Here is a 27,668-nt window from a genome sequence, read left to right as displayed (position 1 = left end):
ACCCAGGCAGTGCAGAACATTCAGAGAATGTGGCTGTGCATTAGGGAATCTGTAACTTTAACCAGTTTATCAGAGGGGCTCACGCTGAGTGTCATGAAATGTGTGTTAGCTTGAACCTCTCACAGATAGTTCACTGTTTATACTAAGTCATAGAGAAGATCAAAGAGCACGTACACTTTTTTGTTTTTTTAAAAGATTTATTTATTATGTAAACAGTGTTCTGCTTGCCTGTATGCCTGCAGGCCAGACGAGAGCACCACGTCTCATTATAGATGGTTATGAGCCACCATGTGGTTGTGGGGAATTGAACTTGGACCTCTAGAAGATCAGTCAGTGCTCTTAACCTCTGAGCCATCTCTCCAGCCCCCAGGTAGTGACACTTAAGACTTAATATCAGACCATACATTGCTCTTTATCTGTCTACTTGACACCCATAATATAGTTGCCATTTTCAACGTTTAGATACAATTAGCTGTGTCTGGTGTATAGTGTTAGTGGGGTTTTGTTAAGTTCATGCCATTTACCTCATGTTTTAGTGGACATTATTTCCTCGACAACAAGTCATCTTATGTAATTTTTTTTTTTTTTTTTTAAATCAGGGTACTGGAGAGCAAAGGGATGTTATTAACTGCTGTCCTGGGGTGCCAGTTGTAAACTGGAACCATTCTGTGATGACCAGTGTTAATTGTCAACTGGACAGATTCCAGAGTCCCCCAGGAAGTGGACCTCTAGGTACCCCTGTGGGGGATCCATTTTGATGGTGTTAACTGGGGTAGGAAGAGTCATCCATTGTGGGCGGCGCCATCCCCCTGGCTGGGGTGTCGTTCGGATGGAGTATGTAAGCGAGGAAAGGAGCTGAGCAGCAGCATGCTTTCACTGTCCTCTGCTTCCTCTTTAAATTGCTTTTGTTAGAGGGTTTTGTGGTTTTTTTTTTATTATTTTTTTTATTGCAGCAGCAGGAAAAGAGTTAAACTAAGTTGGTCTTGAGACAGGGAGCCATTGTTGTGATAAATCATTGCTGTGATTCTCGGGCCCTTGGGAATAGTTTGAGAAAACAATGTGAAAGAGTTTAAAACTTACGGCCAGGAAAGCCTCTGAATGCTGTTAGCAGAGTTTACGGTGGGACTATGGGTCCATTATTGTGGGATCTCAGAAGACAAAAAAAGCTGGGAAAAATGAAGATAGTTGAGGCTTGGTTCATGCAGCTTCAGAGAGCAAGGACTCTCTTATCTGGAAGCAAGGACTCTCTTATCTGTTTGTGTGTGTGCGCACGCACGTGTGCATGTGTGCTTTGTTTAATCAAGAATTTGACTATATTCTGCATGTGTCCCGAAGGGTTGAGTTTGAGGAATTAATTTGTTTGGACAAGGGAGTGCCAAGACAAGACAGTTTTGTTAATTGTTACAGAGATCAGCATCGCTGAAGAGAAACCTCACTGCACTGGGTCAGTAAGGGTTCTGAGCGCAAAACTCCAGCCAGCACAGGCTCCAACTTGTGAACATGTAAACTCATTTGAATGGAAAACACCTTAACTGAGAGTGTGGCCAGGGCAGGAGAGGGCTTCCCTGCTCCTTGAAAGCACATGCCTGAGAGAGTATTTCCCATGGGCGGAGCGTGGGAACTGATGCAGCTGTGGTCAGTGAGACCAGGCTACGTTGAGCATCATACAGTCTTCTCAAGGGAAACGACCTTTGCTCCCTCGGCCCTGATAGGGCCCAGGGATCAAAGTAGCTTGACTTTACTTCTTTGAAAGTAGGATTAAAAGTCGGTTCTCAGTGAGAATGCAAGAGACCCCCTGTCTCCTACCTTAAGGACAGTGTCTTTCTGTATGTGAATTGTGCCTCTGCTGCTGCTGTTGCTGCTGTCACTGCCACCACTGCTGCTGCTGCTGCTGCTGCTGCTGCTGTAACATCTGTAGTCTCCAGAAGCTACTCTGCTAAACTGTAATGGAGTAATTGAACAATGGCTGTAATTGAAATTACTGTGATAATGGCTCAGGTCTTGGGGAAAATTTACTTGCAGGACATTAGTGGTTTATTGGCACAGTGCACCATGATTTGTAAGGTGCTTTTCTTGACATTCCTTTTCTCTTCTTTTCCGCTTGGTTAGCTCTCCCACTCTTCTAGCATTTACTCAGAGTGTGCTCGGTGCTAGGACGCTAGGTCTTTGTGGTGGAGTGCTAAGCAAGATAGGTGAGACCCTCATTGTCACAGGGCCTGCTTGTGGAGATGTGAAGGGGAGGACCTTACACAGTAACAGTAGAGGAGCTAAAGAGACTGAGTTGTTCTTTCAGGTAGAAATGGGTCCTGACAGTAAAGCGAGCTATGTGGTGGAGAATGAGGTAGGAGAAAGGGATATTTGGAAGCAGGGATAGTCAGAAAGCTTCTGAGAAGGCAGGCCTGTGTTGGAAGGCTGGTGAAATGGGGAAGAGGGATTGAGGAGGCAGAATAGCAGGTAGGATACTCTGAGCACACTCTGCATAGAAAGGGCAAGCAGCCCGGAAGACTTAGGGTTTCCCAGTCTAGGGCTCTCAGAGTCCATCTTTATCTTCTAAGTTCTCAGTACCCTCGAGTATCTAATATCAACCCCATGTCGATGGCCGCCTTTGCTCTTGATGCAACCATGCCTAGAATATTCTTCCCCTGGCCCTGTCTTCCACAGCTTTACCTGTTTGCCAGGTTCTGCCTTAAAAGTCTCAGCATTCCCATGATGGCTGGCTGTCCCTGCTTTTGTGACACCTGTACCCTCTGACAACCGAGAGCCGATCTGTGGACCCTGTGTAGAAACTGTCACTTTCTATTGAGATTCCCCCAGGGTTGGTGCAGGGTACCTCTTTGCTCTCTTTCTTCTCGTGTTCTCAGTGGCCCCGACTTTCATGATCATTACTTTCCTGTGATTGTTCTCTTCTGACACAACTGGTAAGTGTGATAGATCTCCTAGACAGGACATCTGGATCCTTCAATGAAAGGTTACTGTTTGTATGTTGCCTTTAAAATCAATCAACCAATCTCTCTATTCTTTCTGTATCTCTGTGTGTTAGTGCAGGTGCATATGAGCTATCATGCGCATATGGTGCTCAGTAGACATTAGGGGTGAGTTCTCACCTTCAGTCTTGTTTGAGGATCTTTTGTTTGCTGTTTGGTAAGCCAGGCTAGCTAGCCTGTGAGCTTCTGGGAATTTGCCTCTTTCGGCCTCACACCTCTCCACAGATGTGCTGGCTTTATTTTTTATATCTGAACTCATATCCTCATACATATATGGCAAGTACTTTATCCACGGAGCCATCTCCCCAGCCCCTTGGTATGTGTTTTTAAAATTAAGCTCCCTCTGTGTGTATTGTTTTATTGTATGTATTGTGTATGTGTAGCGTGTGTGTCTGCATGTCGGTATGTATGGGTGTGAGTCTATCCAGGTGCCAGCAGAGGCCACAGGCATTGGATCTGGAGCTGTGGTTACAAATGTGAGTTACCTAATCTGGGTGCTGTGAACTTGGATCCTCTGGAACAGCTCTTACCACTGAGAGTCGTCTCTCTAGTATCAAGCTCTATCTATCTATCTATCTATCTCTCTATCTATCTCTCTCTCTCTCTCTCTCTCTATCTATCCATCTATCTGACATAGAATATACTATGTAGCTCAATCTTCGTCTTCCATTCTCCCAAGGTTATTGGTATCACAGGCATGCACCAGTACCCTTAGATGTCCTCTGACTATTTAGAACAGTGTGTTTACTGTCTTCTAGTGATTATTGAGATGAGTCCTGTAGTCATTGTATATGACCTGTTAGCCCTTTAGAATGCTTTGTTCTTTTAGTGCTGGAGATCAGACCAGGAGTATTGTTCATGCTGAACAGTTGTGCTCTGCCACAGAGCTACATCCCTAGCTCTAGAAACTTCCAAAGCTTATTATTATTTATGCTCACTCTTTCTGTCTTTATTGTACTGAAACCTAGTATAATGAGTAAAAGGGATCAGAGTGGACATCCCTGCTTTGTTCCTAGGAGGTCTGGTGTGAATTAATTGCAGATCTTTTGAAAGCTAAAGGTGTCTTTTATCCTTTGAGGAACTGCCTCACATGGACCTAGGAAATTCCTAGTGTGTCGAAAGTGCATGAAAAAAAAAAAAATCAGTGAATGCTGGGTCATGTCGTGCTGTTTAATTGACTTCTGGTATCCAGTCAGCCACGTATTCACCATTAGCTGAGCCTAGATGTGTGTGTGTGTGTATGTGTGTGTGTGAAGATAGTTACAAAGAACTCATATTTTGTTTTAGTAGTAGTAGTGTATAGAGTAAGTTGGGAAGAACTAGTACAATGAAATGCCTCATTATTTACATCTTTGTTTCAGCATATTTTTTTGTATTGCGGCCTGCATGAGAGACATGAGACTAGGAAGTTGTGTTTGGCTCTGCTTTTGTATGTTTGGAACATTTTCTTAAGCTTTTTTAGGTTTTGTGTGGATACATGCATGGTCTTGCCCCACATTGGAACACCACTTGTAGGTGGCCTTTTCTGTCCCACCAGGCAGTTCCCAAATAACCACACAGATACTATTATATTAATTGAAAATGCTTAGACAATAGCTTAGGCTTGTTACTCATAAACTTAACCCATATTTCTTACCTACACTCTACCACGTGGAAGTACCTTTTTTTTAACAGGACATATTCATCTCCTGCTTCCTCTGTGTCTATTGGTGAGTCACCCTCAGTCTTTCCAGCCTTCTCTTAGTTTGGCTCTCCCGCCTAACCTTTCCTGTCAGCTATTGGCCAATCATCTCTTTATTAACAATGTAAGCAACACACCTTCACAGTGTACAAAAGGATTATTCCACAGCAACATACTTGTGAGGTTTGTATCTATTGTGTGGGTGTGCTAATGTAAACAATACTATCTTTTTTAAAAGTCTGGTTGTTCATTGTTGCTATACTAGAAAGGAGTTGCCCCAGTCGGCTGCATAGCCCCTCTAAGTCTGTAGAGTTCATTTATATGTCCACCTATATCCAGCAGCCTTGTTCAAATGGTGTATTAGTTCCAAGAGATCTTGCTGCTGTCTTATTCTTTAGGATTTTCTACATAAGCAGGCACCTGCAAAGAAAGCTTGTCTTCCTTTACAATCTGTAACATTTCTTTTGTTTGTTTGTCTGTTTTGTTTTATTAGACTAGGGAGGACCTCTAGTATAGTGTTAAATGGTTCTGACCTTAGTATGGATGTATGGCCAATTATAGGGCTTTTGTAGATGTATTTTCTTTTTATTATGAAAATGTGCCTGTGTTCCTTGTAGAGTTCTATTGCTTTTAAAAATTATATGTTTATTCTCTCCCTCTATCCCACCTTCCATTCACCCCCTTCCCTCCCCCCTCCCTCCTTTCCATTATTTCTGGACACAGTTGGTGCTAGCTCATATTGGGAGACTCTGTTCAGTTTCTTTGATCTGTTTTTCCATCTGCTCTTTAGATTGGTTGGCCATTGGCTCTGCTCTCTACTGTCTGAAATCCATGGTTGACCCTCTGTAGTGAGTTTTCCATTTTGTCCCATTTTCTCTTTCTCTTTCCTCTCTCCTTTGAGTCAGCTTCATCGCACTTGCCTGTATTCTTTAAATATGGTTTTGTTTAGTTTTTGAAGCGTATTTAGAGTATCTGTTTGTCCATTAAACCCAAAAGCTTGTAGCCCTCTGAGAGGATGTCTGTTGATTACTTCTGACTCCTCCACCCCCAGTTTAGTTCATATTTAATTTTATTTTTTTCTACATTTCTTCATTTGGGGTATGTGCACATGCTATGGCATGCCTGCAAAGGTGAGAGAACACCTCCATTTCCACCATGCGAATTTCAGGAATTGAACTCAACGGTCAGGCTTGGCAGCAAGTGCTTGACCAGCAGAACCTATCTTGCTGGCCCAGGTCCCACTTCTTTTTTCCACCTACCAGTCTCATGGATGTTGTTGACTACGCTATACATTGATGCAAACAGGATTCTTATTTAACCCTTGAAGGTACTGGTTTTATTAGCTCAGTTGTTTAGAATCTGGATTGGATTAAACCTTTGCCCACTGTGTCTGATGTCTCTGAATTTGGGTTTTAGTGTGCTTTTCTAGTTAAGCTTAAGACTTTCTGGAGGGGTTATACCCACACTGGTGTCCACATAGTGTGAGCTTCAGCTCGATACTGGGTGAAGACAGTTGTCCAGTACTGTAAGACATTCTCAGCTTGTGGAGCCAAGTGAGCAGCTGTACTCTGGGCTGTTTTCCCATCTGTCCCAGCATAGATTCCCTCTGACTGCTGCTTTAGTTCTTTTCTGTGTGTGCACAGGTTCTATTGGCTGGGTGTGTGTGGGTAATTAAGACTGGCTCTGGTCTCTACTGTGCAAGCTCATAGTCAACCTCCAGTCAACCTGAGGTTTGTAAAGAGCATCTTAAGCCTTGCAGGGCCAGGGCCATCTTCTTGGGACTCTGTTGAGTGTCTAACTGATCTGCTAGTCCATTGCACATTCCAAATGAAGCAGTAGCCTGGTGGGGCGGGGTGAGGGGCTAGTCTTTATCCAGCTCTGTAGATTGTTGAGTGCACTGGCAGCACCCAGGGTCGGATGAGCCCTTTGTGGGATTAGGGACTTTGGTTTCCAAAGCCTGCCCCACCCTTTGCTGACGTTCTGGCTGGATAGAACTGGGGAGGGCCAGGGGCAGCTCCTGGCAAGAAAGTGAGACTTTGTACTGTTCTTTAGCATCCAAATCCAGGCCTTTTTTTTTTTTTTTTTTTTTTTTTTTTTTTTTTTTTATGAATAAACACTTGTCAGTCTGTTGACTGTCTCTGGTTTATTTCCAGAGTTACTGAAATGGCTGTTTTTTGACTGTTAACTAGCTCTGCAGTTGCTTTCTTGGGGAGAGGATTTGTGAGCCTCTTCACGCCTTTATGCCAGAAGCCAGGCACCCCCTGTCTCATCAGGTGCTGTGATATGCAGCCCTCCTGGGGGCCATCACCCCCAGGATTGATTCCTCAAGCTCTGGAAAACCTGCACGTGAAACCAGGGCTCAGTGGTGATTTCGCCACACTGCCTCTCGCAAGTGAAAATGGTCGTTAGGCATTGTAAATAAGGACCTAATTTTAAAAGAAGCCCTGAAGAAGGGCTGGAGTGTGGATCTCACCTCTGCCAAGTTGGCCAGCGCCTGTCTTGTTTATGCATCAAAGTTGACAGTTGGGTCCCTTGGACTGGGAAAGACATTATTTTCTCTTCAGTTTAGTTGGCTGGCAGCCATTTCCTAAAAGAGTCTCCTAATCGAATTTTTCCAGGTTGGAAAGCTGTTTAGGCTTTGCTGTGCTCGAGGTTGTCTGGAATCTAGGCGGGATGTATTCTTAACTCTGAAAGGAAATTATTCATGGCTGACATATTAGAGGAGACTAAATTGAGAACATTAGGTTATTACAGAACATTAGCTAACTGACTTTTGGTGCTACTTCAGAAAGACTGCCAATTAGATCTTGGAGATAGGAATAATTGTCCAGCTCTAGACCCACTGGATGATTAATGTCTGGGGAAAAGCGCCTTGTTCTCTTCCACTTTTAGTGGGGAAGCACACATAAACACCAGGAGGACTGGCCACTCTTGCTCAATAGGATGCAAATGCATGGGGATTTTAAAGTGCCAGCGAGGGGAAGCTACATCCGTTGTGGCATTTTGTCTTTCATTCTTCTGGACTAGTGGCTCTCAGAATGTAATCTAGTAGGAACCAGGATCTCTGCTGTGTTCAGGAGGCTCATGAGTATAAGATTATTTCATAACAATACTGGGGGACACATGAATATATTCAAGATTATTTCATAATAGCATTGAGAGGTGGTTTGCTTATTACACTATTGTTAAAAAGTAGCAGAAGTAGTTATGAGAATTTAGCTGTTTTCAGTTAAGCCAAACATGACTAAGAGCTAATAAAACATGCCATTCTTTTCATTTTTTTTTTTGTTTGGTGTTTTTGAAAAAGGATATCACTGTGTAGCTCAGGCTACTCTCAAACTCCTAATCCTTCTGTGTTAGCTTTCCATGTATGGGACTACAGTAGGCGTGTATCATCATGCCCAGTTTTGCTATTTTTTTTAATGTCATTACTTTTATAACATGTCATTTGTGCTCATATGGATAGATCTTAACATTAGTTTAAATTCCTGATATAAATACTGGTATAATTCACATTAAAGGTCTTTGGGGTTCACTAATTATGAGTACCAAAGCATGAACACTATAGGCTGGGGGTGATAGCTCAGTGGGTAGAGTGTTAACCACGTAAACATGAGGACATAAGTTCCCATTACCCCGAGAACCTATGCAGAGAGCTGGGTTTGGCAGAGCCGGTCTGTAAACCTGGGGAAAGGCCAGGAGGCTCATGGGGGCTTGAGACCAGTCAGTATAACCTAGCCACAGTGTTGAGCTCTATCGGGGAGAGACCCTGTTTTTATAAGGGGAAGAGTAGTAGAGGAAGGTACCCAGCATTAATCTCTAGCCTCCACACAGACATAAAATCCACAGGTCAAAAGTGTATAAGAATAAGAACAGTTGTATACATAGACTTATGCATTTCCTTTTTAAAGTTAAAAAAAAACCCAACAACTTATTTTGTGTGTGTATGTGCCACAGTGTGTGGAGGTCGGAGGACAACTTGCAGGGTGGTTGGTTCTTTCTCCCATCATGGGGGCCATGTTGCCATCCCTGTATCATCTTTAAAGTAAAATTGCTGTCATACTGGGAACATTGCCTAGCTTACTTTAAGTGTTTACTGTGGCACATTGCTTCCTATGCTATGAATTTTCCTAGGTGCATGGTATTCTATTAATAAAACTATAATTAGTTCAGTTGTGTAATATTTCTTTGACAAAGTCTCAGTAATTTATTGATTGGCTTCTTAGCACTGGGGATTGGAACCTAGGACCTCGTGCATGTGAAGTTATTGCTTTAACCTCTGAGCTATGTCTCTCGACCTTGATCACTTTCTCATAGCTTAAAAAAGGTACAATGATCTGCCTGTGTTGGCATTTGGGGGTGAGTGAGGCAATGTTAAAGTGGGATTCTTGCTGTAGAGAAAAGAGTGGACACGAGTATTTTCAGAAAGACCCGCCTGCCTGGCTAGCCCTTGGCTGGTATCCAGAAACTCAGGTAAAGCTTTGGATGAGTGGCCTACTGTGCCTAAGCAATTTGTATAAGCTGTATGGTTTAACCAGACATTGACTTTATTACTATTGTTATCATTTTTTTTTTTTTGCCTCCTCCCGCCCTAACAGCCTTGGGCATTAGGTCTCTAATGAACTTGTGACCCTTTGCTTGTGCTGTCTAAACTCGTTGCTGGAGGTGTTAGGTGTGTCCTGTACAGTCCCGCTGCAGCTCAGCTCTTGCAGGCTACACCTGGCTCCTCTAAACTCAGATCCGGATACTTTTTCTCTGTGCGATACAACTCTTTGCTGTCAGGCTGTGAGGCTCTCAAGACCTTTCTTTGCTCTCTGCCTAACTACTTTGTATTTAAGGTACTGTATCATCATTAGACCTAGCTCCTTTCCCTACTCAATTATGAGGTTCCATCAGCAGGAGTCCCCAAGACTACCCCTAGATTCCATGATCTGCAAGGAGGCCTGGAGGTAGAATTTCAGGACATGAAGGCAAAAGGGTGAGGCTGGAAGGCAATTGGCTGAACTAAGGGTCGGATGCTGTTGTTAAAGTTACTTCCTTGGGGGAGACATAAATAATATATACCTTCCTTCTAAGGGCCTAACAGACGGAGGTACAGGTCTAATCAAAGCACCGAAGGGAAGCAATGAGTGTATTAGGCTTTCTTACAGAACAGTGCGTAAGAGGTTATGGGCAAGAGCATGGGTGAGATTAAAGCAGCCGTACTGAATGATGGCATCCCCATTGTGTAGATACAACACCCATCCTTCCCCACCCATCCTTCCTCTAGCCCTCTCTCCCCAAGACCTTGTGAAATTAGGGCAGAATTGCATACTTCTGCAAGGAGTGTGACTAGATACTCGGGTGATAGTCTCATGACCGTCTCTGCCCCTTCTGTCTGTGAGGGAAAGCTAATAGTCAACAGGCCCAGCTGTGATGATCCTTTTGGAATCAGGCCCAATGGGTGAAAATGGCGACTTTGACCAGGAGGGTGGTCCTGTTCTCTAGCCGTTCAGTAGTTTGGCCGTGTTGTAACAAGGAATGATCTCAGATAACGCTAGAGATTTAAGCTGGAGACCTTTAAGGGTTTGTGATGGCATCGTTGTGGAGGAGAAAGGTAGCAGAGCATCAAGGTCAGCAGATGGAGAGCGATTCCAGACTCTGGGAAGACTGAAGAGGAGGAGTCAGAGAGGCAAATGCATGAGGGCTGCCGGTGAATGAAAAGAAGAAAAGCAAGACTGCTCCCAGTGTGTGGTGGAGGAGAAGGCTTATGGTAGATGTGAGGGAGGAAATAGCCAGAGTGGACATGACCCCGCAGACTGAGCTGGGCCATGTGAGGGAAGGAGGGAGAGCCAGGGGACCAAGTGAGTTAGAAGAGCATAAAAGAGGGCTGGAGAGATGGCTCAGTGGTTAAGAGCACTGACTGCTCTTCCAGAGGACCTGGGTTCAATTCCCAGCATCCACATGGCAGCTGTCTGTAACTCCAGTTCCAGAGAATCTGACATTATTGTACCAATGCGCATGAAATAAAGTTAAATAAAGTTAAAAAAAAAGAGCATAAAAGAATAGCCGTACCTACCTATGGATTGAGACCCCCTTTTGGGGGTCGCATGTCAGATGTCCTGCATATCAGGTATTTATGCTATGATTCATAACAGTAGCAAAATTACAGTTAGGAAGACGCAATGAAATAGTTTCATGGTTGGGTGTCACTACAACATGAGCTGTATTGAAGGGTTGCAGCATTAGGAAGAGTGAGAACCACTGTTCTAATGTAAAATGGAATGCGAGGTCTTGGAGAATTCTTCATAGGAAAGTATAAGACAGTATCTCTTGGGGATTCAAAGTGTGTTTTATTTTCCTATGAGGAATAAAACCCACCACAATGCATGCCAGTATGTTTACATGCTAGTTTAGGAGAGGTGTTTATAACTTTCTGCTATCTTTCATGCCACATTCTTCATGGTATTGATTTTGAAGAGCAAGACTGACAATATTAAAAGAAATGTTTTTTAATCTTTAATTTTATTCTCTATGTGTGTGGGTGTTTTGCCTGCATGTGTATCAGTACACCATGTGTGTGCAGTGCCTATGGAGGCCAGGAGAGGGCGTTGGTTCCCCTAAGACTGGAGTTACAGATGATTGTGAACCATTGTTTGGGTGCTAGAAATCGAACCCATGGTCTCTGTGCTCTTAACCACCGAGCCATCTCTCCAGCCCCACACTGTCAGTGGTTTTTCTCCTTTTTTTTGTTTTTTTTTTTTTTGTTTTTAGAAGTTAACTAAGTCCATTAAAACGAGTACATACCCTCCTAAGTTTTGCATCTGCTTCCCCCTCATTTCACTATGATAATGGAATTTATAATGAAATTACAAAAAAAGAGATCTTTCTCCTTTCCCAAGGAAAATGAGCAGATCTGTTTAGATTAAGAATGTATTTCTAAGGAAATGAGTCTTGTAGCTCTGTACAGCAGCATTATTTCCTTCTTGTCCACTCACCAAACCTACACCTGATGCTGTTCTGAATCGCCCTGCTAATGATTATGTTACCTGAGGGGTGATGGAGAAAGATAGCAGTGGGGTTCCAGAGCTCTAGAGGCCCACCACACTGAGCTCCAAATAACCACATGGAGGCTTATTCTTACTTATAAGTGCCCAACCTTAGCTTGACTTGTTTCTTGCCAGCTTCTCTTAAGTTATCCTACTTACCTTTTGCCTCTGGGCTTTTATCTTTCTTTATTTCTGTGTATGTTTTATTTCCTTCTTATTCCATGTCTGGCTGTGTTTCTAGGTGATTGGCCCCTGTCGTCCTTCTCTTTTTTCTCACTCCTCTCTTCTTTCTAGTCTCTTTGCCCGCCAGCTCCGCCTGTTTCTCTCTTCTGCCTCATTATAAGTTGTTCAGCTCTTTATTAGACCAATCAGATGTTTTAGACAGGCAAAATAACACAGCTTCAGAGTTAAGTAAATGCAGCATAAAAGAATGCAACACATCTTTGCATCATTAAACAAATATTCCACAGTATAAACTAATGTAACACAACTTCAACTAATCCACAACAAATAAGGGTCTTGTTCTGCAAATATAAAGGAATCAGAAATGAGCTAACCTTATTGCTTGTTTTAAGTTTAAAAAGTGTCTGAATTGTGTGCACATAAGAGCTTCATCTTGTGAGCGTGGACGGGTCTTCAGAGTCCTTGTTTATGTAATGTCCATCCTACAGGGTTGTTCCGCAGAACCCTTGGAAGACGCCCTTGTAACAGATGTGTGCCAGTTACTTTGAGAACACCTCTCTACACAATCCTGTGTTTTGTGGCCCTAAACATTTTAGTCAGTTTCTGTGGGTCCTCTAGATTGTGGGTAACTGGAAGGAGATAAAGAGGGAGCTTGGGGAGAGACCTCCATAAACTCTGGCCTTCTTGGGTCTGGAATCTGAGGACAGTCTTGGCCTCTTCCGAGAAGGTCAGTAGGTTCTAGGCACTGCCCCTCTCCTTCAGAATCCATGTTTCTGGTTTTAACAACCCCGCCCCCCCCCCCCCCCAACTATCTTACCTGGAGGTTGAAGTTGAGGGAATGGAGACACCTGGCATTGTTTATGACTATTGTCTGTCTGCCCTATGTAGAGATTGTCAGTTTGAAACTGAACTTTTAAGGACGAAAGTCAGGACTTCTGAACCCCTGCCAGCCTAGGCTTGGCCAGTCATTCCAGTAAAAGAGATGAAGAGTGCAAAAAGTAGAAACAAAAGTGTCGAATAAAGATGACCCCCAAGGTCATCTTCAGGATCCTGACTGGGCTTTAGATTTAGAGAAGGGCTTGATGTGGAGCTAGAGCTACACAGTTCTGGTCAAGATGCTCTAATTGCTGCAGATCTGGTCCTACGAGGTGGTCACATGTTGTTAGTACTGTTATTGCTTAAATGGGGATGATCTGGCTTTTGTAAGTTTACTCTTGCTCCAGGGCATGGTCTTGCTGTTTGGATAATGACCTGGCCTGTCTGTTCTGCCACGTATGCTTTTCCTGGAATCCAAAGTAACCACAGGTCTAGGACAATTTTATCTTTGTGCCTTCAGTCTGGAAGAGAAAGGAGATAGTTTAGGCATCACCGGTTTTTAGATAGACCTTCCTTAAGTGATTGACACACCTAGGTGGAGTTAAGGCTGGATTCTGACCAAAGTAGACAGACCCACAGTGAGAATAGAGATCTAAGGTTTTCATCTTGCTCCTATTGAACTGTGGACCTGTAAAAGCAGCTCCCAAGGGCCTGTTAAATACTCATTTATTCTCTCCACTTGTTTTGTTTGGGTTCTGTGTACAGTGTGTTTTGGCTCTTCAAATTGCCTTTGGAATCCCAGGTTCCTTTATTTTTTCTTCTCCCTTCTCTTTTCCTTCTTTCTCCTTCCTTCCTCTCTTCATTCTTCCTATGTTCCCTCCCCATCTCTTAGCATATTTTAGAGCTTTGTAAATGGGAAATTGCCTCCAATTTCTTCAAGTCTTAGCTTTCACTTTTAAGTTGGTTAAAAACTGTCAATGCTAATCTTTTTAAATAAAGTAATATTAATACTTTTCAAAGATAGTGGGTTTCTGAAAAGTAAGTCTGCAAGCTGTAGAATGGTGTTACTGAGTTGCTCGTGTGTGTGTGTGTGTGTGTGTGTGTGTGTGTGTTTCCTTTTTCTCTGTGAAGGAATGCAAGATGACACCAAAGGACAGAGGGATTGTTAGGAAGCAAACCCAGGACAAGCCCCACTCTGTACCCGTAGCTCCTCCCAGCACTTCTCACCCCGCCCCCTTCCTTAATTTCTCTCTTTTGGGAGCGGGCCTCCCACTTCCCTTCCCCCAGCCTGATCTCTGTATAACTCAGGCACTTTGGAGTTGCTGATCTCTTGGCCTAGGGTGCCTCACTTGGTCGGTTGCTCCTCTTTGCTCTCCCCATCCACTGTGATCTTATGGTTTAGTATGCCAGCCATGCTCAGCCTAAACTCTTCCCCCTGCCTGCTTTCTCCCTTATTTCTACAACAAAAATCGGTATACTTTACAAGTAGCCATGTCCTTCTCCATTTATTTCCTTCTTTTTTACATTTGGGAACAAAGCGAGTTAGTTGACATTTTTTTTTTCAACCAGAATTTTAGTTTGATAAATTTAACTTCTTAAAAAACATAAAACAAAACAAAACAAACAAAAAAGCCCTCCAAACAGTGGGTACAAGTTTTGTTATCTCTAGCATTCACAAAATCCAGCAGTAAACCCCATATCTTAATTAGAAGGTTTTAAATTCCTGTTCTATTTTTATGCATTCATAGTGTTGCCCATTTATATTATACATCAGTTTTTTTTTTCCTACAGTGAGTCCAAAAGTGTTATTTCGAATTATCAGATCACATGAAAATTGCCATTCTCACAAAAGGATCGAACACCAACCATGTCGTGTTTTGGGAGTTTTATACTTCGATTCCGTAACTAACGGAAACAAAACAGTGAGCAGATTGACTGCCCACGGGAATAGACAATCCCCCAGTTCCTGCCATGGCCCCTGCAGAAAGCAAATGATTGAAAACAAAGAAAATACAGGAATTTTGCGACAGGTGCTGAAAATGGGGGGTTGTATAAACACATGAGTCTTTTGGAGGAGTTTTTTTTTGTGTATATTAAAGTTTGAACTTAATTCTTGGGAAATATAAATAGGAAAAATTCTAAGACTGTTCTAGAAACTTATTGAAAGCTTTTGGCTTTCTAGATTAAAGTATAATGTTGCTCCATGCTCTGATGTAGGGAACTCATTAATATGGAAGGGTGGATTCAGACGAAGGTTGTGTGAGCACTAGGATGAGGGAGGTTAGAAACTCTAGTGTGACTTTGCCCATGGACCCAGCAGGCCCTCTCTACACTGATGTTCCAGAAGCACAAGTGTGATGTCCTTACCCCCTGCCCTCAGAACCCACAGTCTCTTCTACATTTTCTGACACTGACCCTGATATTGTTTTAGTTTTGTCTCCTTTAATTCCATTAAGGATCCATCCAGGATTGTGCTATGCATTTTGCCATTTTAGTCTTGGGTGTTTCCACAGCCTTTGTCTTCGATGACCTTCACATCATATGAAGTACACGCTGTGTGTTTCATACATTCTCTGTTTTGTAGAGTCGGCTGTTTCCTTCAGATTAGATTGAGATTACATGGTCTTGGCAGGAACACCGAATAATGAGCCCTGTGTGTTCTTGGTGCATCTCTGCAGGAGGTGCTAGTCTTGGCCCTGTTATTGCTGATGTGAACTTTGGCCACTCCCTTTCCATAAGGGAAGTCTGCCAAGTTTCCCCACTCTAAAATTAGCATTTGTTCTTGGGTAAAATAAGCACTTGGTGAGGAGATACTTTGAGATGATGTAAGTACCTCATTCCTTACCAGACGTGCATCTGATAGTTACAGCATCCATGTTTGTTTCTTGCCTGAATCAGTGATTGCTGTGGTGGTTGCAGACTAGGAACTCCCAGCTGTTGGTCATCCCTACTACCGTCAGTAACTGGCATTCTTCTGTAAGATACTCTGCCCCCTCATCTGAGAGGTTCTACTCTCTTGTTGGTATGGACTCACTGATTCTGATTTTATTCAATGGGTTATAATCTATTACCATCAGTGGTTTAGTTTTTTTTAATATTTATTTATTATGTATACAATATTCTGTCTGTGTGTATGCCTGCAGGCCAGAAGAGGGCACCAGACCCCATTACAGATGCTTGTGAGCCACCATGTGGTTGCTGGGAATTGAACTCAGGACCTTTGGAAGAGCAGGCAATGCTCTTAACCTCTGAGCCATCTCTCCAGCCCCCGAGTGGTTTAGTTTTGTTCTTTAAATTTCCCCACTGTAGCTAGTGAGGAGGCCCTTATGTATTCTAGCTTTGTGTCTTTCTGACAATGTCTTGTCATTTTTGTCTTTCAAAAAATTTTTCTTTTTAATTTATTACTGTGCAGGCAGTGTGGAGGCCAGCTTGCCTGAAGACATCTTTGTGGAGTTGATTCTTTCCTTCTACCATTAAATGGATTCTGGGACTTGAACTTAGGTCTCTGGGCTTGAGCAGCAAGCAACTGCCTTTATCCTCTGAGCTATGCCTCTGGCTCCCTTTTTGTCTTTTAATATTATTCCTTTGAAGTTATTTTTCTCCAAGGAGTTCTAGTTCTTTTTAGTGGCAAATGGCATTCAAAAAACCAGTGTGTAGGCCCTGCCTGGGTCTCAGGGGGACAAATACTAGGCTTAGGCTGCTGGTTTAGGTGTCGCTGGGCTGGCTGATGTGCTTGCCCACAGTCTCCAGACTTAGGGGCCACACACTTAATTCCTTAACCCTAGAATAGGATCTGATCTCAGGCCATACTCTCCATATTTTCTAGATGCTTTGGAAGGTGTTATTCTTCTAGATAAATATTAGAATACACACAAGCCTCCTTCCCCGGCTGTCATTTTGAAAAGTGTTGACTTGAGGTTGTTGTTAGCTTAGGGGAGAACTGTTTGACAGGACTGGGTCTTCCTGTTCAGGAGCAAGAGGTGATTTCTATCCCCTGCGCTGCCGATTTACCTCAGTAGTTTTGTTCATAAATCTTGTCTCCTGCGATGACCATTACAACGTTATTGATCATGGCTCTCTGATGGTTCTCTGTTTCTGAGCTGCGATCTTGCTCTGTTCCCAGGTTGTTGTTTTTTAGATTCCTGGCCTCTAGTAAACCTTCTACTTCAGCCTTTTGAGAAGCTGGGACCTCAACTCTTTCTACTTTTGTATTTGTGAATGATATCTTAGCATTTTTTCTTACGAATTTACACAAAAAGTGCCTATGCCACGAATGTATAGTTTGAAATTTCATTAAACCACATCATCTGCATCAGTAAATGGGACACAGAGGCACTGTGAACTTCCTTAAAAGCCTTTCCTGGTCACAGTACCTGCTGATTTCTGTCCTTCCTACAGCAGGCTTTTGTGTGTGTGTGCTTGTGTGTGTGTGTGTGGGGAGGATACAGATGCTTGCGTTGCTTTGCTTCTCAGTGTCAGGAAAGTAGGGCATTGTGCCAGCTCATTACCCTGCCATAGACTTCTTAAGAGTTTCCTGTGTGTACCTGAATGAGGCGCAGTGATCAGTGCTTTCACAGAGTTTTAGCACCAGCTTTACAGGGTGTGTGGGTGATGCTGACACTTCTTCCTCTTCTTCCTCCTCCTTCCTCCTCCTTCCTCCTCCTTTTTTCCCTCCTCTTTCCCCTTCCCTTTCTTCTTCTCTTCTTCCTCCCCTTCCTCCTTTTCCTTTTCTTCCTCCTCCCCTTCCTCCCCATTCCTCCTCCTCTTCCTCCTCTTTCAGACAGGGCTTCACTGTGTAGCTCCATAGAGTGATCTCATTCTTTCCAGTTCCTAAGTTAGTAGGGGCTCTGTTGTTCAACAAGTGAGGACCCATTTTGATTTTTAGTTCTAGTGTGGTGAGTATTTTCTTGCAGGATATGGACTTTAATTATGTCTCTGTTCTTGCAGTTCTATTAGTTTATTTTTAGAATTGTACTTCTTCAAACCTTGAAAACATTTGCACAGATAATTTATTTTTTAATTTAAGATTTTATTTTACAAATTTTATACATGAGTATTTTATTTATGTTATGTCATAAATAAAATAGTTTCCCCCAAACCAACTAGGAGGCCGAGTCCTGTATACAGAAGCAAAGAGCCTTTATTCTTACACAAGTTTGCAAACTTGGACCCTCTGTGTGTCCAACGTGTTAGAGTGATCAGAGAGCCCCAGCTCAGTTGGGGTTGGGTTTTTATAGTAGCAAAGGTGGGGGTGAGGGATTTCTAAGGTTCAGGATCCCTGACTGACATTTGTCTAGGGGTGTCCTGGTGAAAAGCGATGGATGTGTGCTAGCAGGTGATCCTATCTACAAGGGTTGAAATCTTAGGGGTTTCCTTTGGATGGTCTGTTTCTGTAGTACCAGCTTATGACACCTGGAACCCGGTGCTGCCTGCTATGGCAGCTGTGCAGCCTGGGTTTCACAATTTATAACCCTTTCACCCCTCCACCTCGTTCCTTCAATGGTCCCTTTGTCTTCCCCAGCCCCGTCTCAAATTCATGTCCTCTGCGTCTTTAATGATTACTGTGACGTTTGTTGTATACATGTTTATATGTGGATTTACATCCTGCTGTGTCTGTTTTGTGTTGCTCATCTGTATATTTACAGGGTTCTCTGTGGCCACGATGGCCAGTAGAGTCATGGTCTGAGGAAGGCAAGAAGGCAGTTTTGGGTCATCATGACTCAGTAGCCAGTGCTGGCGCAGACTTTGAGAGTCTGACCTCAAGTAGCTTATTTTAAGCATATTTACCACACACATTTGGGAAAAAGCTTCCTGGTGATAATTAACTCAGTAGTATGTGCACAGCAAAAGCTGAAGACTACATCGACACTCTCTGTGTCATCTTTCATGTCACTTTATGAAAGTGACATCTTTCATAAAGATGGGTTCTGTAGAACAACTAAAAGAACAAGCTCAAGATACAGCAGGGTGGGGGTGGGGAGAATAGCATGTTACAGATTGACTGAGACAGACAAACTCAAGGGTCTAGGGGAGGATTCGGTATGGTCTGGCCACACAGAAAGGTCACCAGGCTGTTAACCAAATCTGCTCCCAACTTCTGGGCTGAACACAGGCTATACAGCGATAGATTGCCCTGTGTGTTTAACATTCCTAGTTCCCCTATGCTTCTGTGTGAGCACAAGGACCTAAATGTATTCCTACTTACGTGTCCTTAGGACTGACCATTTGGGGTTAGATAACCTATCATGGTGTTCATCCCTGCAGAAAACTGGTTCTTCCTGCCTCACCAGCCATTGCCTACCTATAGTTAGTTATCTGGGGGTGAGGGGCTTGCAAAATTTCCCTCATACATTGGCATTTTGACCAGTTGTGGATCTGTAATAGTTTTCCTTCTGTTGAAAAAAAAAAAAAAAACAAACTTCTTTGATGAGGGAGAACTATACTTATCTGTAGGTAGAAGGATAAGTGTTTAGAACATGTTAGAGATTACATCAGGTTAGTAAACTGGCAGAAGTAAGTTCTCCAGGGTCGTGCCTAGCCTACTGCCTCGGACTATAGAAGTAGTTGTTAAAGACATACACTAAAAGACAAATCATACTAATGGCTTTTCTTGTCTTGCTTCTAGAAAAACTAATTGCTTATCAACGAGAATTTCTTGCTTTAAAAGAACGTCTTCGCATAGCTGAACATAGGATATCTCAGCGCTCTTCTGAGTTGAACACCATTGTCCAGCAGTTCCGCCGCGTAGGAGCAGTGACTAATGGAAGTAAGGCTGCACTGAATACGTTCTCAGGTACTTTAGCAGGAGTGTACGTTCAGGGGGCCTTATGGAGCGTGGACATGCCAGTCAGCATGTATTGCCCTTCTCAGAAAGAAAAAAAAAATCACACAAAATTTGCTCTTCTGGTGAATTATAAATGTGTGTTTTATTAATTGCTGAATTTGGTTTCAACAGACACTGTTATATTTCAGTTGCGTGCCTTTCATCGGTAATAGTGAAAAGACTGTATCTTTTGAAAGCATTCGTAATGAGATTAAATTTTAACTTTTGGGGCTGGCAAGATGGCTTTTGGTTAGAATGAACAGCCCTGGGTTCAGTCCCATCGCATACAGAGTGAATCAGTTCCCCCCATTGTCCTCTGACTCCCCATCCCCTAAATAAATGTTTTAAAAATAAAAAAAAATTGATTTTAACTTTTATTTCAGTATACTTATGATATAGCCAGTGTTAGACCTTAGATGGCCTCTGAGGAAGTCTATGAGCTGCTTGGAGCAGTCCTTGCTCTTGCATCCATTTGATAATCAGGAAGAAACCTGGCTTATCGTGCATACTTGGGAAGTGTCTGGGCCTCTCCTGGGGTCTTCTGGACAGTCAGAGGAACACTGCTTTTCTCTTGTGGTGCTTTTTGCCTCTGATAATCCATTTGTTTGGTGTTTATTCCAGTGCACCAGGCCCCATTGCTCTTTCCAGACTGGTATTTTAGAGTCAGCTTCGTGTACTCTAAACAGAGCCAGCCAGGGATGCCTTTCATCTTAATATCAACACCTGACCTCGTTTTCAGAGTTTCGTGTTTCTCCCTCTCCTCCTGAGGGCACATGTGTATTTTGTCACTAGAGCGTTTGCGATTACAGAAGGCTCCAGTTCAATCAGCCTAACGATTTCTATTAACCACATTTTTTTGTTTCCTTTTAGTCTTTCTTATACATTTTTTTTCAAAATATTTTCTTGAAATTATACTATTGAGCATTTTTACATTATCTTTTTTTTTTTTTTTGTTTTGTTTTGTTTAAGACAGTTCTCTGTAGCTCTGGTTGTCTTGGGACATACTTTGTAGACCAGGCTGGTCTCAAACTCAGAGATTTGCCTGCCTCTGCCTCTAGAGCACCAGGATAAAAGGTTCACACCACAATGTCTGACCTTCTTCAAAATACTGTCTACATTAAAATTTTCTTTTACTGGGATAAGATCTCCTCCATGGCACAGACTGACCTGAGCCTGCAGTTCTGTTTCGGCCGCCCTGGTGCTCAGGATTAGAGCTGTGTACTCACTCACCACCCTGGGTAAAACACTTTAATAGCAAATATGCTAATCATAACCACAGCAAATTAAGCATTCCCTTCTATAATTAGCAAATGAATGTTTTCCTGGGTCATTTTTCCTCCTCCAAATCACAGCTCTGTGAGAAACATTTCTGTGTATCAATTGGTTGTATTTCTGGCAGCCCTTGTGATCTTCATTAGATTATGTTTTGCTGACCGGTGATTTTCAAACACATGGCACCATTCCTGGAACAAGACAGAAAGCAATTAAGTATTTGTTGAATGCGTAAAAGCCAAAACCATCGAGAGGAAATGCCTGAGTCACAGGACAGGCTGTTTCAAGGCCTTTGATTCTGCTGAACGTCTAAAGCAATGATTATACCATGACTGACATTTAAGCATCATTCAAGCTGTTTCTGGTTGCTGGGTGGGAATAGGATGTGGTAACATGGATTTCTTTACATGTGAGATTCACCTTTCACTTTATGTATGATATTTTATATGTGAGTTTGGTATGGGTGTTTTTTTCCCCCTGCATATATGTCCGTGTACCATATGCGTGCCCAAGGAAGCCAGAGGAGGGTATCAAATCTCCCGGGATTGGGTGCTGGGACTTGGTCCTCTAGAAGAGCAGCAAGGTACTTTTGACTGCTGAGCCATCTCCCCAGCCCTCTTGTTATAATTTTAACGGTGGTGTGGTCACAAGTCCTTCCTACTAACTTCCTTGTTTAGAAAGTGAAATTTCAATTTGTTGAAAAGTTAAAGCAATATGTGTAATTAGCAGAAACTTTTACTCCATAGCCTATTCAGTGAGTCATTGGCTCCCCTAGATGAAAACTGAAACCACTTGAAGATTGACAGGTGTCGAGCATTTTCTACTTCAATGGTTTAAATTTTTTCACTTACTTTTTTTGGAGAAATATAATTTCTATATAAAAGTTTGGTGAAATGTTAATGCATAATGGAAATGAAAGGTAGCCTGGAACAGTGGCACATGCCTGGGATTGAAGAGTGGCTTCATAGCAGATTTGAGGCCAGCCTGGGCTACATATAAGACACGAGAGTGAGATTTGGTGAAGGCCATTGCGTTTGCGGTTGACTTCATGTGTAGATGACACATTTAGAGCCCCCTTATTTGTAATTCTCGTAAGCGTTTGCTGGTTTTCAAGAGAGAAAATCAGAGGCTTCTGTAAGGTAAGGGTCACTTAATTGTCTTCCTGTGTTTCAGATAATACCATAAAGCTACTAAAGGAGTTGACAAGCAAAAAATCCCTTCAAGTGCCAAGCATTTATTATCATTTGCCTCATTTATTGCAAAATGAAGGAAGTCTTCAGCCTGCGGTACAGATCGGCAATGGAAGAACGGGAGGTGCGTGCACGTGTGTCTGTTATCTGAACTGTGATTGGGCAAGTGATTTTGACTGCTAGGAAGAAGTCTGGTAGGACAGAAGATTATCCCCCCCACCCCCGCCAGGACTGTATGGTGACCTTCCCCTCCCCCCTCTCCCCTCCCCCATGGGCTCCAAATCTCTGCACAGCGACTTGGGGCTCAGTCCAAACTGCTTGTTGAAAGGATATGCACATTTCTTCTCCATATATCAGAATGGGATTCAGTAGACATGTAGTTCAGGCAGACAAATGCTTAAACATTTGTAAATTTTGTTTTAAAAATGGGGAGGTGGAGGGATGGCCTCCACCCCTATGTCTTATCCCAGCACTAATGGCTCTTCACAGTCCTGCCAGGGGGTTTGTCTTAGTCTGCGCCACTTTTCCCTAGGCAGAGGCACCTCTCACTCTCACGAGCTTTCCATGCAGTAGCACTTGAATACGCTGCTTTCTCCTTCTCTCCTTGTAGCCCTTGAATTTTACTTATAGGACCTTTTGGCTACTTTATATATTTTGTAGTTATCAATTTTTGCTTGAATTTAAAATTTTTTACTTAATTGAACTCGGATGTTTTAGTTTGACCTTTTCTTCATATATTTTAAAATGTAGAATCCAGAATTGATGAAACAGTCTGGCCGTAGTGCATGCCTTTAATCCCTGAGCTCGGGAGACAGACCATGAGTTTGAGGCCAGTCTGGTTCTACAGAGCGAGTTCCAGGATAGCTAAGACTGTTACATGGAGAAACCCTGTCTCGACAAAAACAAAAAGCCCCCCCCAAAAAGCAAAAACAAAAAAAGATTACTCGAGATATTAAAATTCATTTTCCTTTGTTTATTTTTTTAAATGAGGTTTCACCGTGTAGCCCAAGCTTTCCTAGAGCCCATTTCCTTCCCCTCACCCCCGGAGTAACTGGGATTACAGGTGTATATCATCGTTTGAATTTCATTTTTGTGTTGATTTTTTTTATATTTCTTTGTGTATGAACATATACCATGTGAAACCAAGAGCGCTGCCTTCAGAGGGTAGTCAGAAGAGGGTGTCAGAAGAGGGTGTCAGGGCCTCTGGAACTGGGATTATAAATGGTTGTGAGCCACCATGTGGGCGCTGGGCGTAGAACCCGGGTCCTCTGCAAGAGCAACATATGTCCTTCATGGCTTAGCTGTCTCTCCAGCCCTTGTGTTAATACTTTAGAAAAGTTGATTTAGTTGGCTTTTCCTCTTCGCAGTTCTCGTGTTTGAACCCAGGACCTCATGTATGCTAGACCAGCGCTCCTCCACTGAGTTGTTCCCACAGCCCTGTAGGGTTTTGATTCAGTAGGAATCTTAAGAATCTTCCCCCTTAGGGTCCTGTTTTCTCCCATCATTTGAACTGTTAGTATAAGCCTCTGCCTCTGTTTTGTTTTGGTTCTTTCATCTTTCTGTTTTATAAATAATCTACAATAATGTGTGATCTCCCTGTGGAGGTTGAATGTTAAAATAGCGTGTTCAGATTCTTTTTTTTTTTTTTTTTTTTTTTTTTTATTGATTCAGGAAATGTTTACCAAGGCCAGGCATCCTTCAGGGGCTGAATATACATACACCAACATGATGTATAGGACACTCTGAGTTACTTTCTTTAGAACATCAATTGTTAATTCTTTTTAAAAGCTAACATGGGATTAAAGGCGTGCGCCACCACCGCCAGCACTCGGGAGGCAGAGGCAGGCGGATCTCTGAGTTAGAGGCCAGCCTGGTCTACAAGAGCTAGTTCCAGGACAGGCTCTAGAAACTACAGGGAAACCCTGTCTCGAAAAACCAAAAAAAAAAAAAAAAAAAAAAAAAAAAAAAAGCTAACATGGATATCCCCCCCCAGTAATAGCCGCTATTTGGGTAAGATTCCAAGGCCAGCCATGGAATTTAGACTGTATTTTCATGAATGAGAATAGCAAATGAAAAGAAAATAGTGCTTTAAAAAGTCTTCTAAGGGCTAGAGAGATGACTCAGGGTTAAGAACAGTGGCTGCTCTTCCGGAGGACCCAGGTTCAATTCCCAGCACCCACACTTCATCTCACACCCGTCTGTAACTCCAGTTTCAGGGCTTGACACCTCACACAGACATACATCCAGGCAAAACAACAGTGAACATAAAACAAAAACAAATTTATATATTAAAAAACAAGTCTTTCTAACACTTTGGAGTCAGAGGCTGACAGATCATATGAGTTCCAGGACAGCCAGGGTTACACAGTGAGACCTTGTCTCCCTCAAGCCCCCTCCCCTCAAGTCATTTGAAACTTTGAAGATCTCCATCAGGTTCTTGCATAATAAACCCTTATGGTTTGATGGCTGACACTCTTTCTTTTAAAAGTATTTCTTTTGTCTCATTCATTTTATCCATTATAAACATTTCAAGATCTTGACCACCTACCTAGTTTTTAAGTAGTCTACACTCCTATAAAGTGGGTGCTGTTTCTGAAAGTTAGAAATAGAAGGCAGCTTGGAGTATGGGGAGAACCCACATTTAATTTAAAAATAAAAACCTCTCTTTCCTAAATCCTTAGACAGGTGGTTTTTAGTGGTTCTAGAACTAAGAACTCTTAGGATGTCCTTAAAAAGTCGTTAGCCTCTACTTAGAAAAACATGCGTAGAAAAGTGGTTTTGTACATGATTTCTGGAATTCACGCTTTGAGGATTCCCAGAACCTAGGTACGGACTTTACATTGCGAGGTTCCATTGTCTAAATGCAAGGAGAGCTGCTGCTGGCTAGCAGTTCTGTTCCTCAGCAGTCAGGCTGATTAACTACAGAACTGTGGCAAAGCTTTCCTCTGGCTGGGGGCAGAGGACAGCACTCCAGGTGGTGATGGTCCTAAGAAGAAACCCAGCTGGGCTTCTGAAATCCAGGAACTCTAGCGCTGCTCCCATCCTCCCACACACTGGCTGAGGTAGCCGGGCATGGCGAGGGCATGGTGAGCACATGGCAAAGGGCCTTCATCTGCAAGTAGGGCTTACCCAGAAAGAAGGTGGCCAGCGCTGTGGCCAGTAACTTGGCAATCCATAAAACTGAGCTGGTAGAGCAAATCGTGTGATTTATTTTAGAGGGCAGGGAAGGAAAACCCACAAAACAGTACCCAACTGTTAAAATAGATCATTTAGAAATATTTGTTTTTCATATTAGTAATTCTCATACTAGTAGAAATTCTCAGATACATGGTCTGAGAGTTGATCCAGTAAGTTGGGTCTGGAGACAGGTACTCCCAGGTACTCCCAGGTACTCCCAGGTACTCAGGAGGATGAAGCTGGAAACTATTGAGGCCAAAGTCAGCCTGGGCAACAGAGTAAGTTAAAGACCAGCCTGAGCAGCTTAGACTATCTCTAAAGAGAGAGCTGGGGTGCTCTGTGGTAGAGCACTTGCTAGTATGCATACGGTCCTGGGGTTCACCTCCAGTTTTATAAAGCAAGGGGGGAAAATGCCCAGCCCCCCCCCAAATCAAATTGGCGGTCAGCACTAGCAAGCTGCATAGAATGCAGCAGAAAGCTAGAAGGCTAGAAGGGGATGGCAGATGCACGTCTGCCCAGTAGATTTCCAGGAAGGAAATGAGTACATTTTTAAAAATTGATTCTTTTCTCGTATATTGCACCCCAATGCAGTTTCCCCTTCCTCTTCTCCTCTCAGTCCTTCCCCCAGATTCACTCTTTACTTTCCCATCAGAAAAAGGCATTATCCTCCTGGGGATATCAACCAAACTTGGCTTATCTAGTTATAATAATAGGCACAAACCCTCAAATCACGGCTGGATGAATCAGCTCACTAGGAAGAAAGGGTCCCAAGAGCAGGCAAAAGACCCACTGTTAGGAGTCCCACAAGAAGGCCAAGCTGCACAACCATAATATATGCAGAGGACCTGGGTCAGACCCGATTGTCGGTTCAGTCTCTGAGAGTCCCTATGAGTCCTGCTTGGTTTATTCTGTGGGCCATTTTCTTGCGTCTTTGACCCCTCCAGCTCCTACAGTCCTTTCTTACCCTCTTCCACAGGATTCCCCAAGCTCCGCCTAACGGTTGACTGTGGGTCTCTGCATCTGTTTCCATCAGTTGCTGAATGAGCGTCTCTGAGGATGCTTGTGATTGGCTTTGGTCTGTGGTATAGCAGTGTGATTCATCAGTCATATCTGGTTCTGTCCTAGATCTCTGGGCAATTCAAACTGTGGCTCCTGGCCCTCCAGGCAGTGTCAGGTGCGACTTCCTCTTGTGAAATGGGTCTCAAGTTGGACCAGTCATTGGTTGTCCACTCCCACAAGTTCTGCACCACCTTTACCCCAACACATTTTGCAGACAGGACAGATTGTAGTTCAAAGGTTTTGTGGCTGGGTTGATGTCCCAATCAATCCCTCCACTGTTGGATAAATTTTAAAGAAGGGGGGGATCTTTAAATTGAAGAAATGCCCAGGCCTTCAGAACAAAAGACTTATTTAGTACCAAGCAGATGGCTGGCAAAACATTGGCCAGGTTGGCTGCCAGAAGGGCACTCTTGACTGCAGGAGCACAGTGTGAGTCTTTGTGCAGTTCCTGGCCTCAGAGTTCATGGGCGCCTGCCCCGAGCCAGGTACATCACCCTGTACTTAGGCTAACGGACTCAGTGTGACTCGTAGCCTTTGGAGCTCTGGTCTAGCAGAAGATACACGACTAATTAGTGATGTGGGATAGTTTCGAGTGTGTGAGGGGCCACCAACCTGACACAGGAGTCGAGGGAAGAATAATATAGATTTTACTGGTTAAATTTGGGTGTTTTAGTTTCTGTTGCCATTGTGACAACTTACTGCAAACTCAGAGACTTAAAACAACAGAAATGTAGTATCTTATAGTTGTAGAGAGCAGACGTGGGAAAAGTCAGGCAGGTGCCGACAGGGTACACTCCTCGGAGCGATGGATCGGTTTTCTGGCCTCTTGTAGTTTCAGCAGTTTGTGACCCGCTCCTTCATCTTCAAAGTGTAATATCTTCAGATTTCTTCCTTGAGCCTCTTCCTTCTGTTGCTGCACCACTTCCTCTCACTCTAACCCTTTTACTTATTTATTTTTTTGTAAAACCCTTTTTGGTTATTCTGAGCATACCAGGTAATCCATTATAACCTTTCCACCCCGTGCTTGACACAAAGCCCCTTGCATCCAGAAGGCAACCGATTCATGGGCATCCTGAAGTCTTTATGCTTTCCACCACGGTGAGAAAAATCAAGAGCACTGGGAAAGCCCTGTGGTGGATGGGAGCATGAACTATTCCAGAAAATAGATGAAGACCAATGTAAGTGAAGTGTGTGGGTAGACACACCATATCAAACCAAAGGAAGCTGGAGATGTTATATAAAGACAAAGACTGTAGGGATTCAAGATCGGTTACAGGATTTTGGCTTTTTAGCGTCAGAACTGTAGGAAGCCACTAAAGAAGCAGTTCTCAAACCTATGGGTCACGACCCCTTTGGTGGCCCAGTGACCTTTCATAGGGGTCACTTATCAGATATCCTGCAGATTAGATATTTGCATTACAGTTCATAGCAATAGCAAAAATTACAGTGATGAAG

At 43.1% G+C, this 27,668-nt stretch overlaps 1 protein-coding gene across 1 annotated transcript in view; it reads left to right on the top strand.

Annotated features, from left to right (window-relative positions):
- The window catches only part of Mgat4a (alpha-1,3-mannosyl-glycoprotein 4-beta-N-acetylglucosaminyltransferase A), a 91,409-nt gene that overhangs the window by 20,340 nt on the left and 43,401 nt on the right, over positions 1–27,668 (top strand). The window contains exons 3-4 of the mRNA XM_038342655.1: positions 19,318–19,485; positions 21,961–22,101. Of these exons, the coding sequence (XP_038198583.1) occupies positions 19,318–19,485; positions 21,961–22,101 (309 nt within the window). The remainder of the gene's footprint in view (positions 1–19,317; positions 19,486–21,960; positions 22,102–27,668) is intronic.

Source organism: Arvicola amphibius, chromosome 9 (genome assembly GCF_903992535.2).
Source record: "Arvicola amphibius chromosome 9, mArvAmp1.2, whole genome shotgun sequence".
Lineage (NCBI taxonomy): Eukaryota > Metazoa > Chordata > Mammalia > Rodentia > Cricetidae > Arvicola > Arvicola amphibius.
This window is presented reverse-complemented; position numbering and strand designations above follow the sequence as displayed.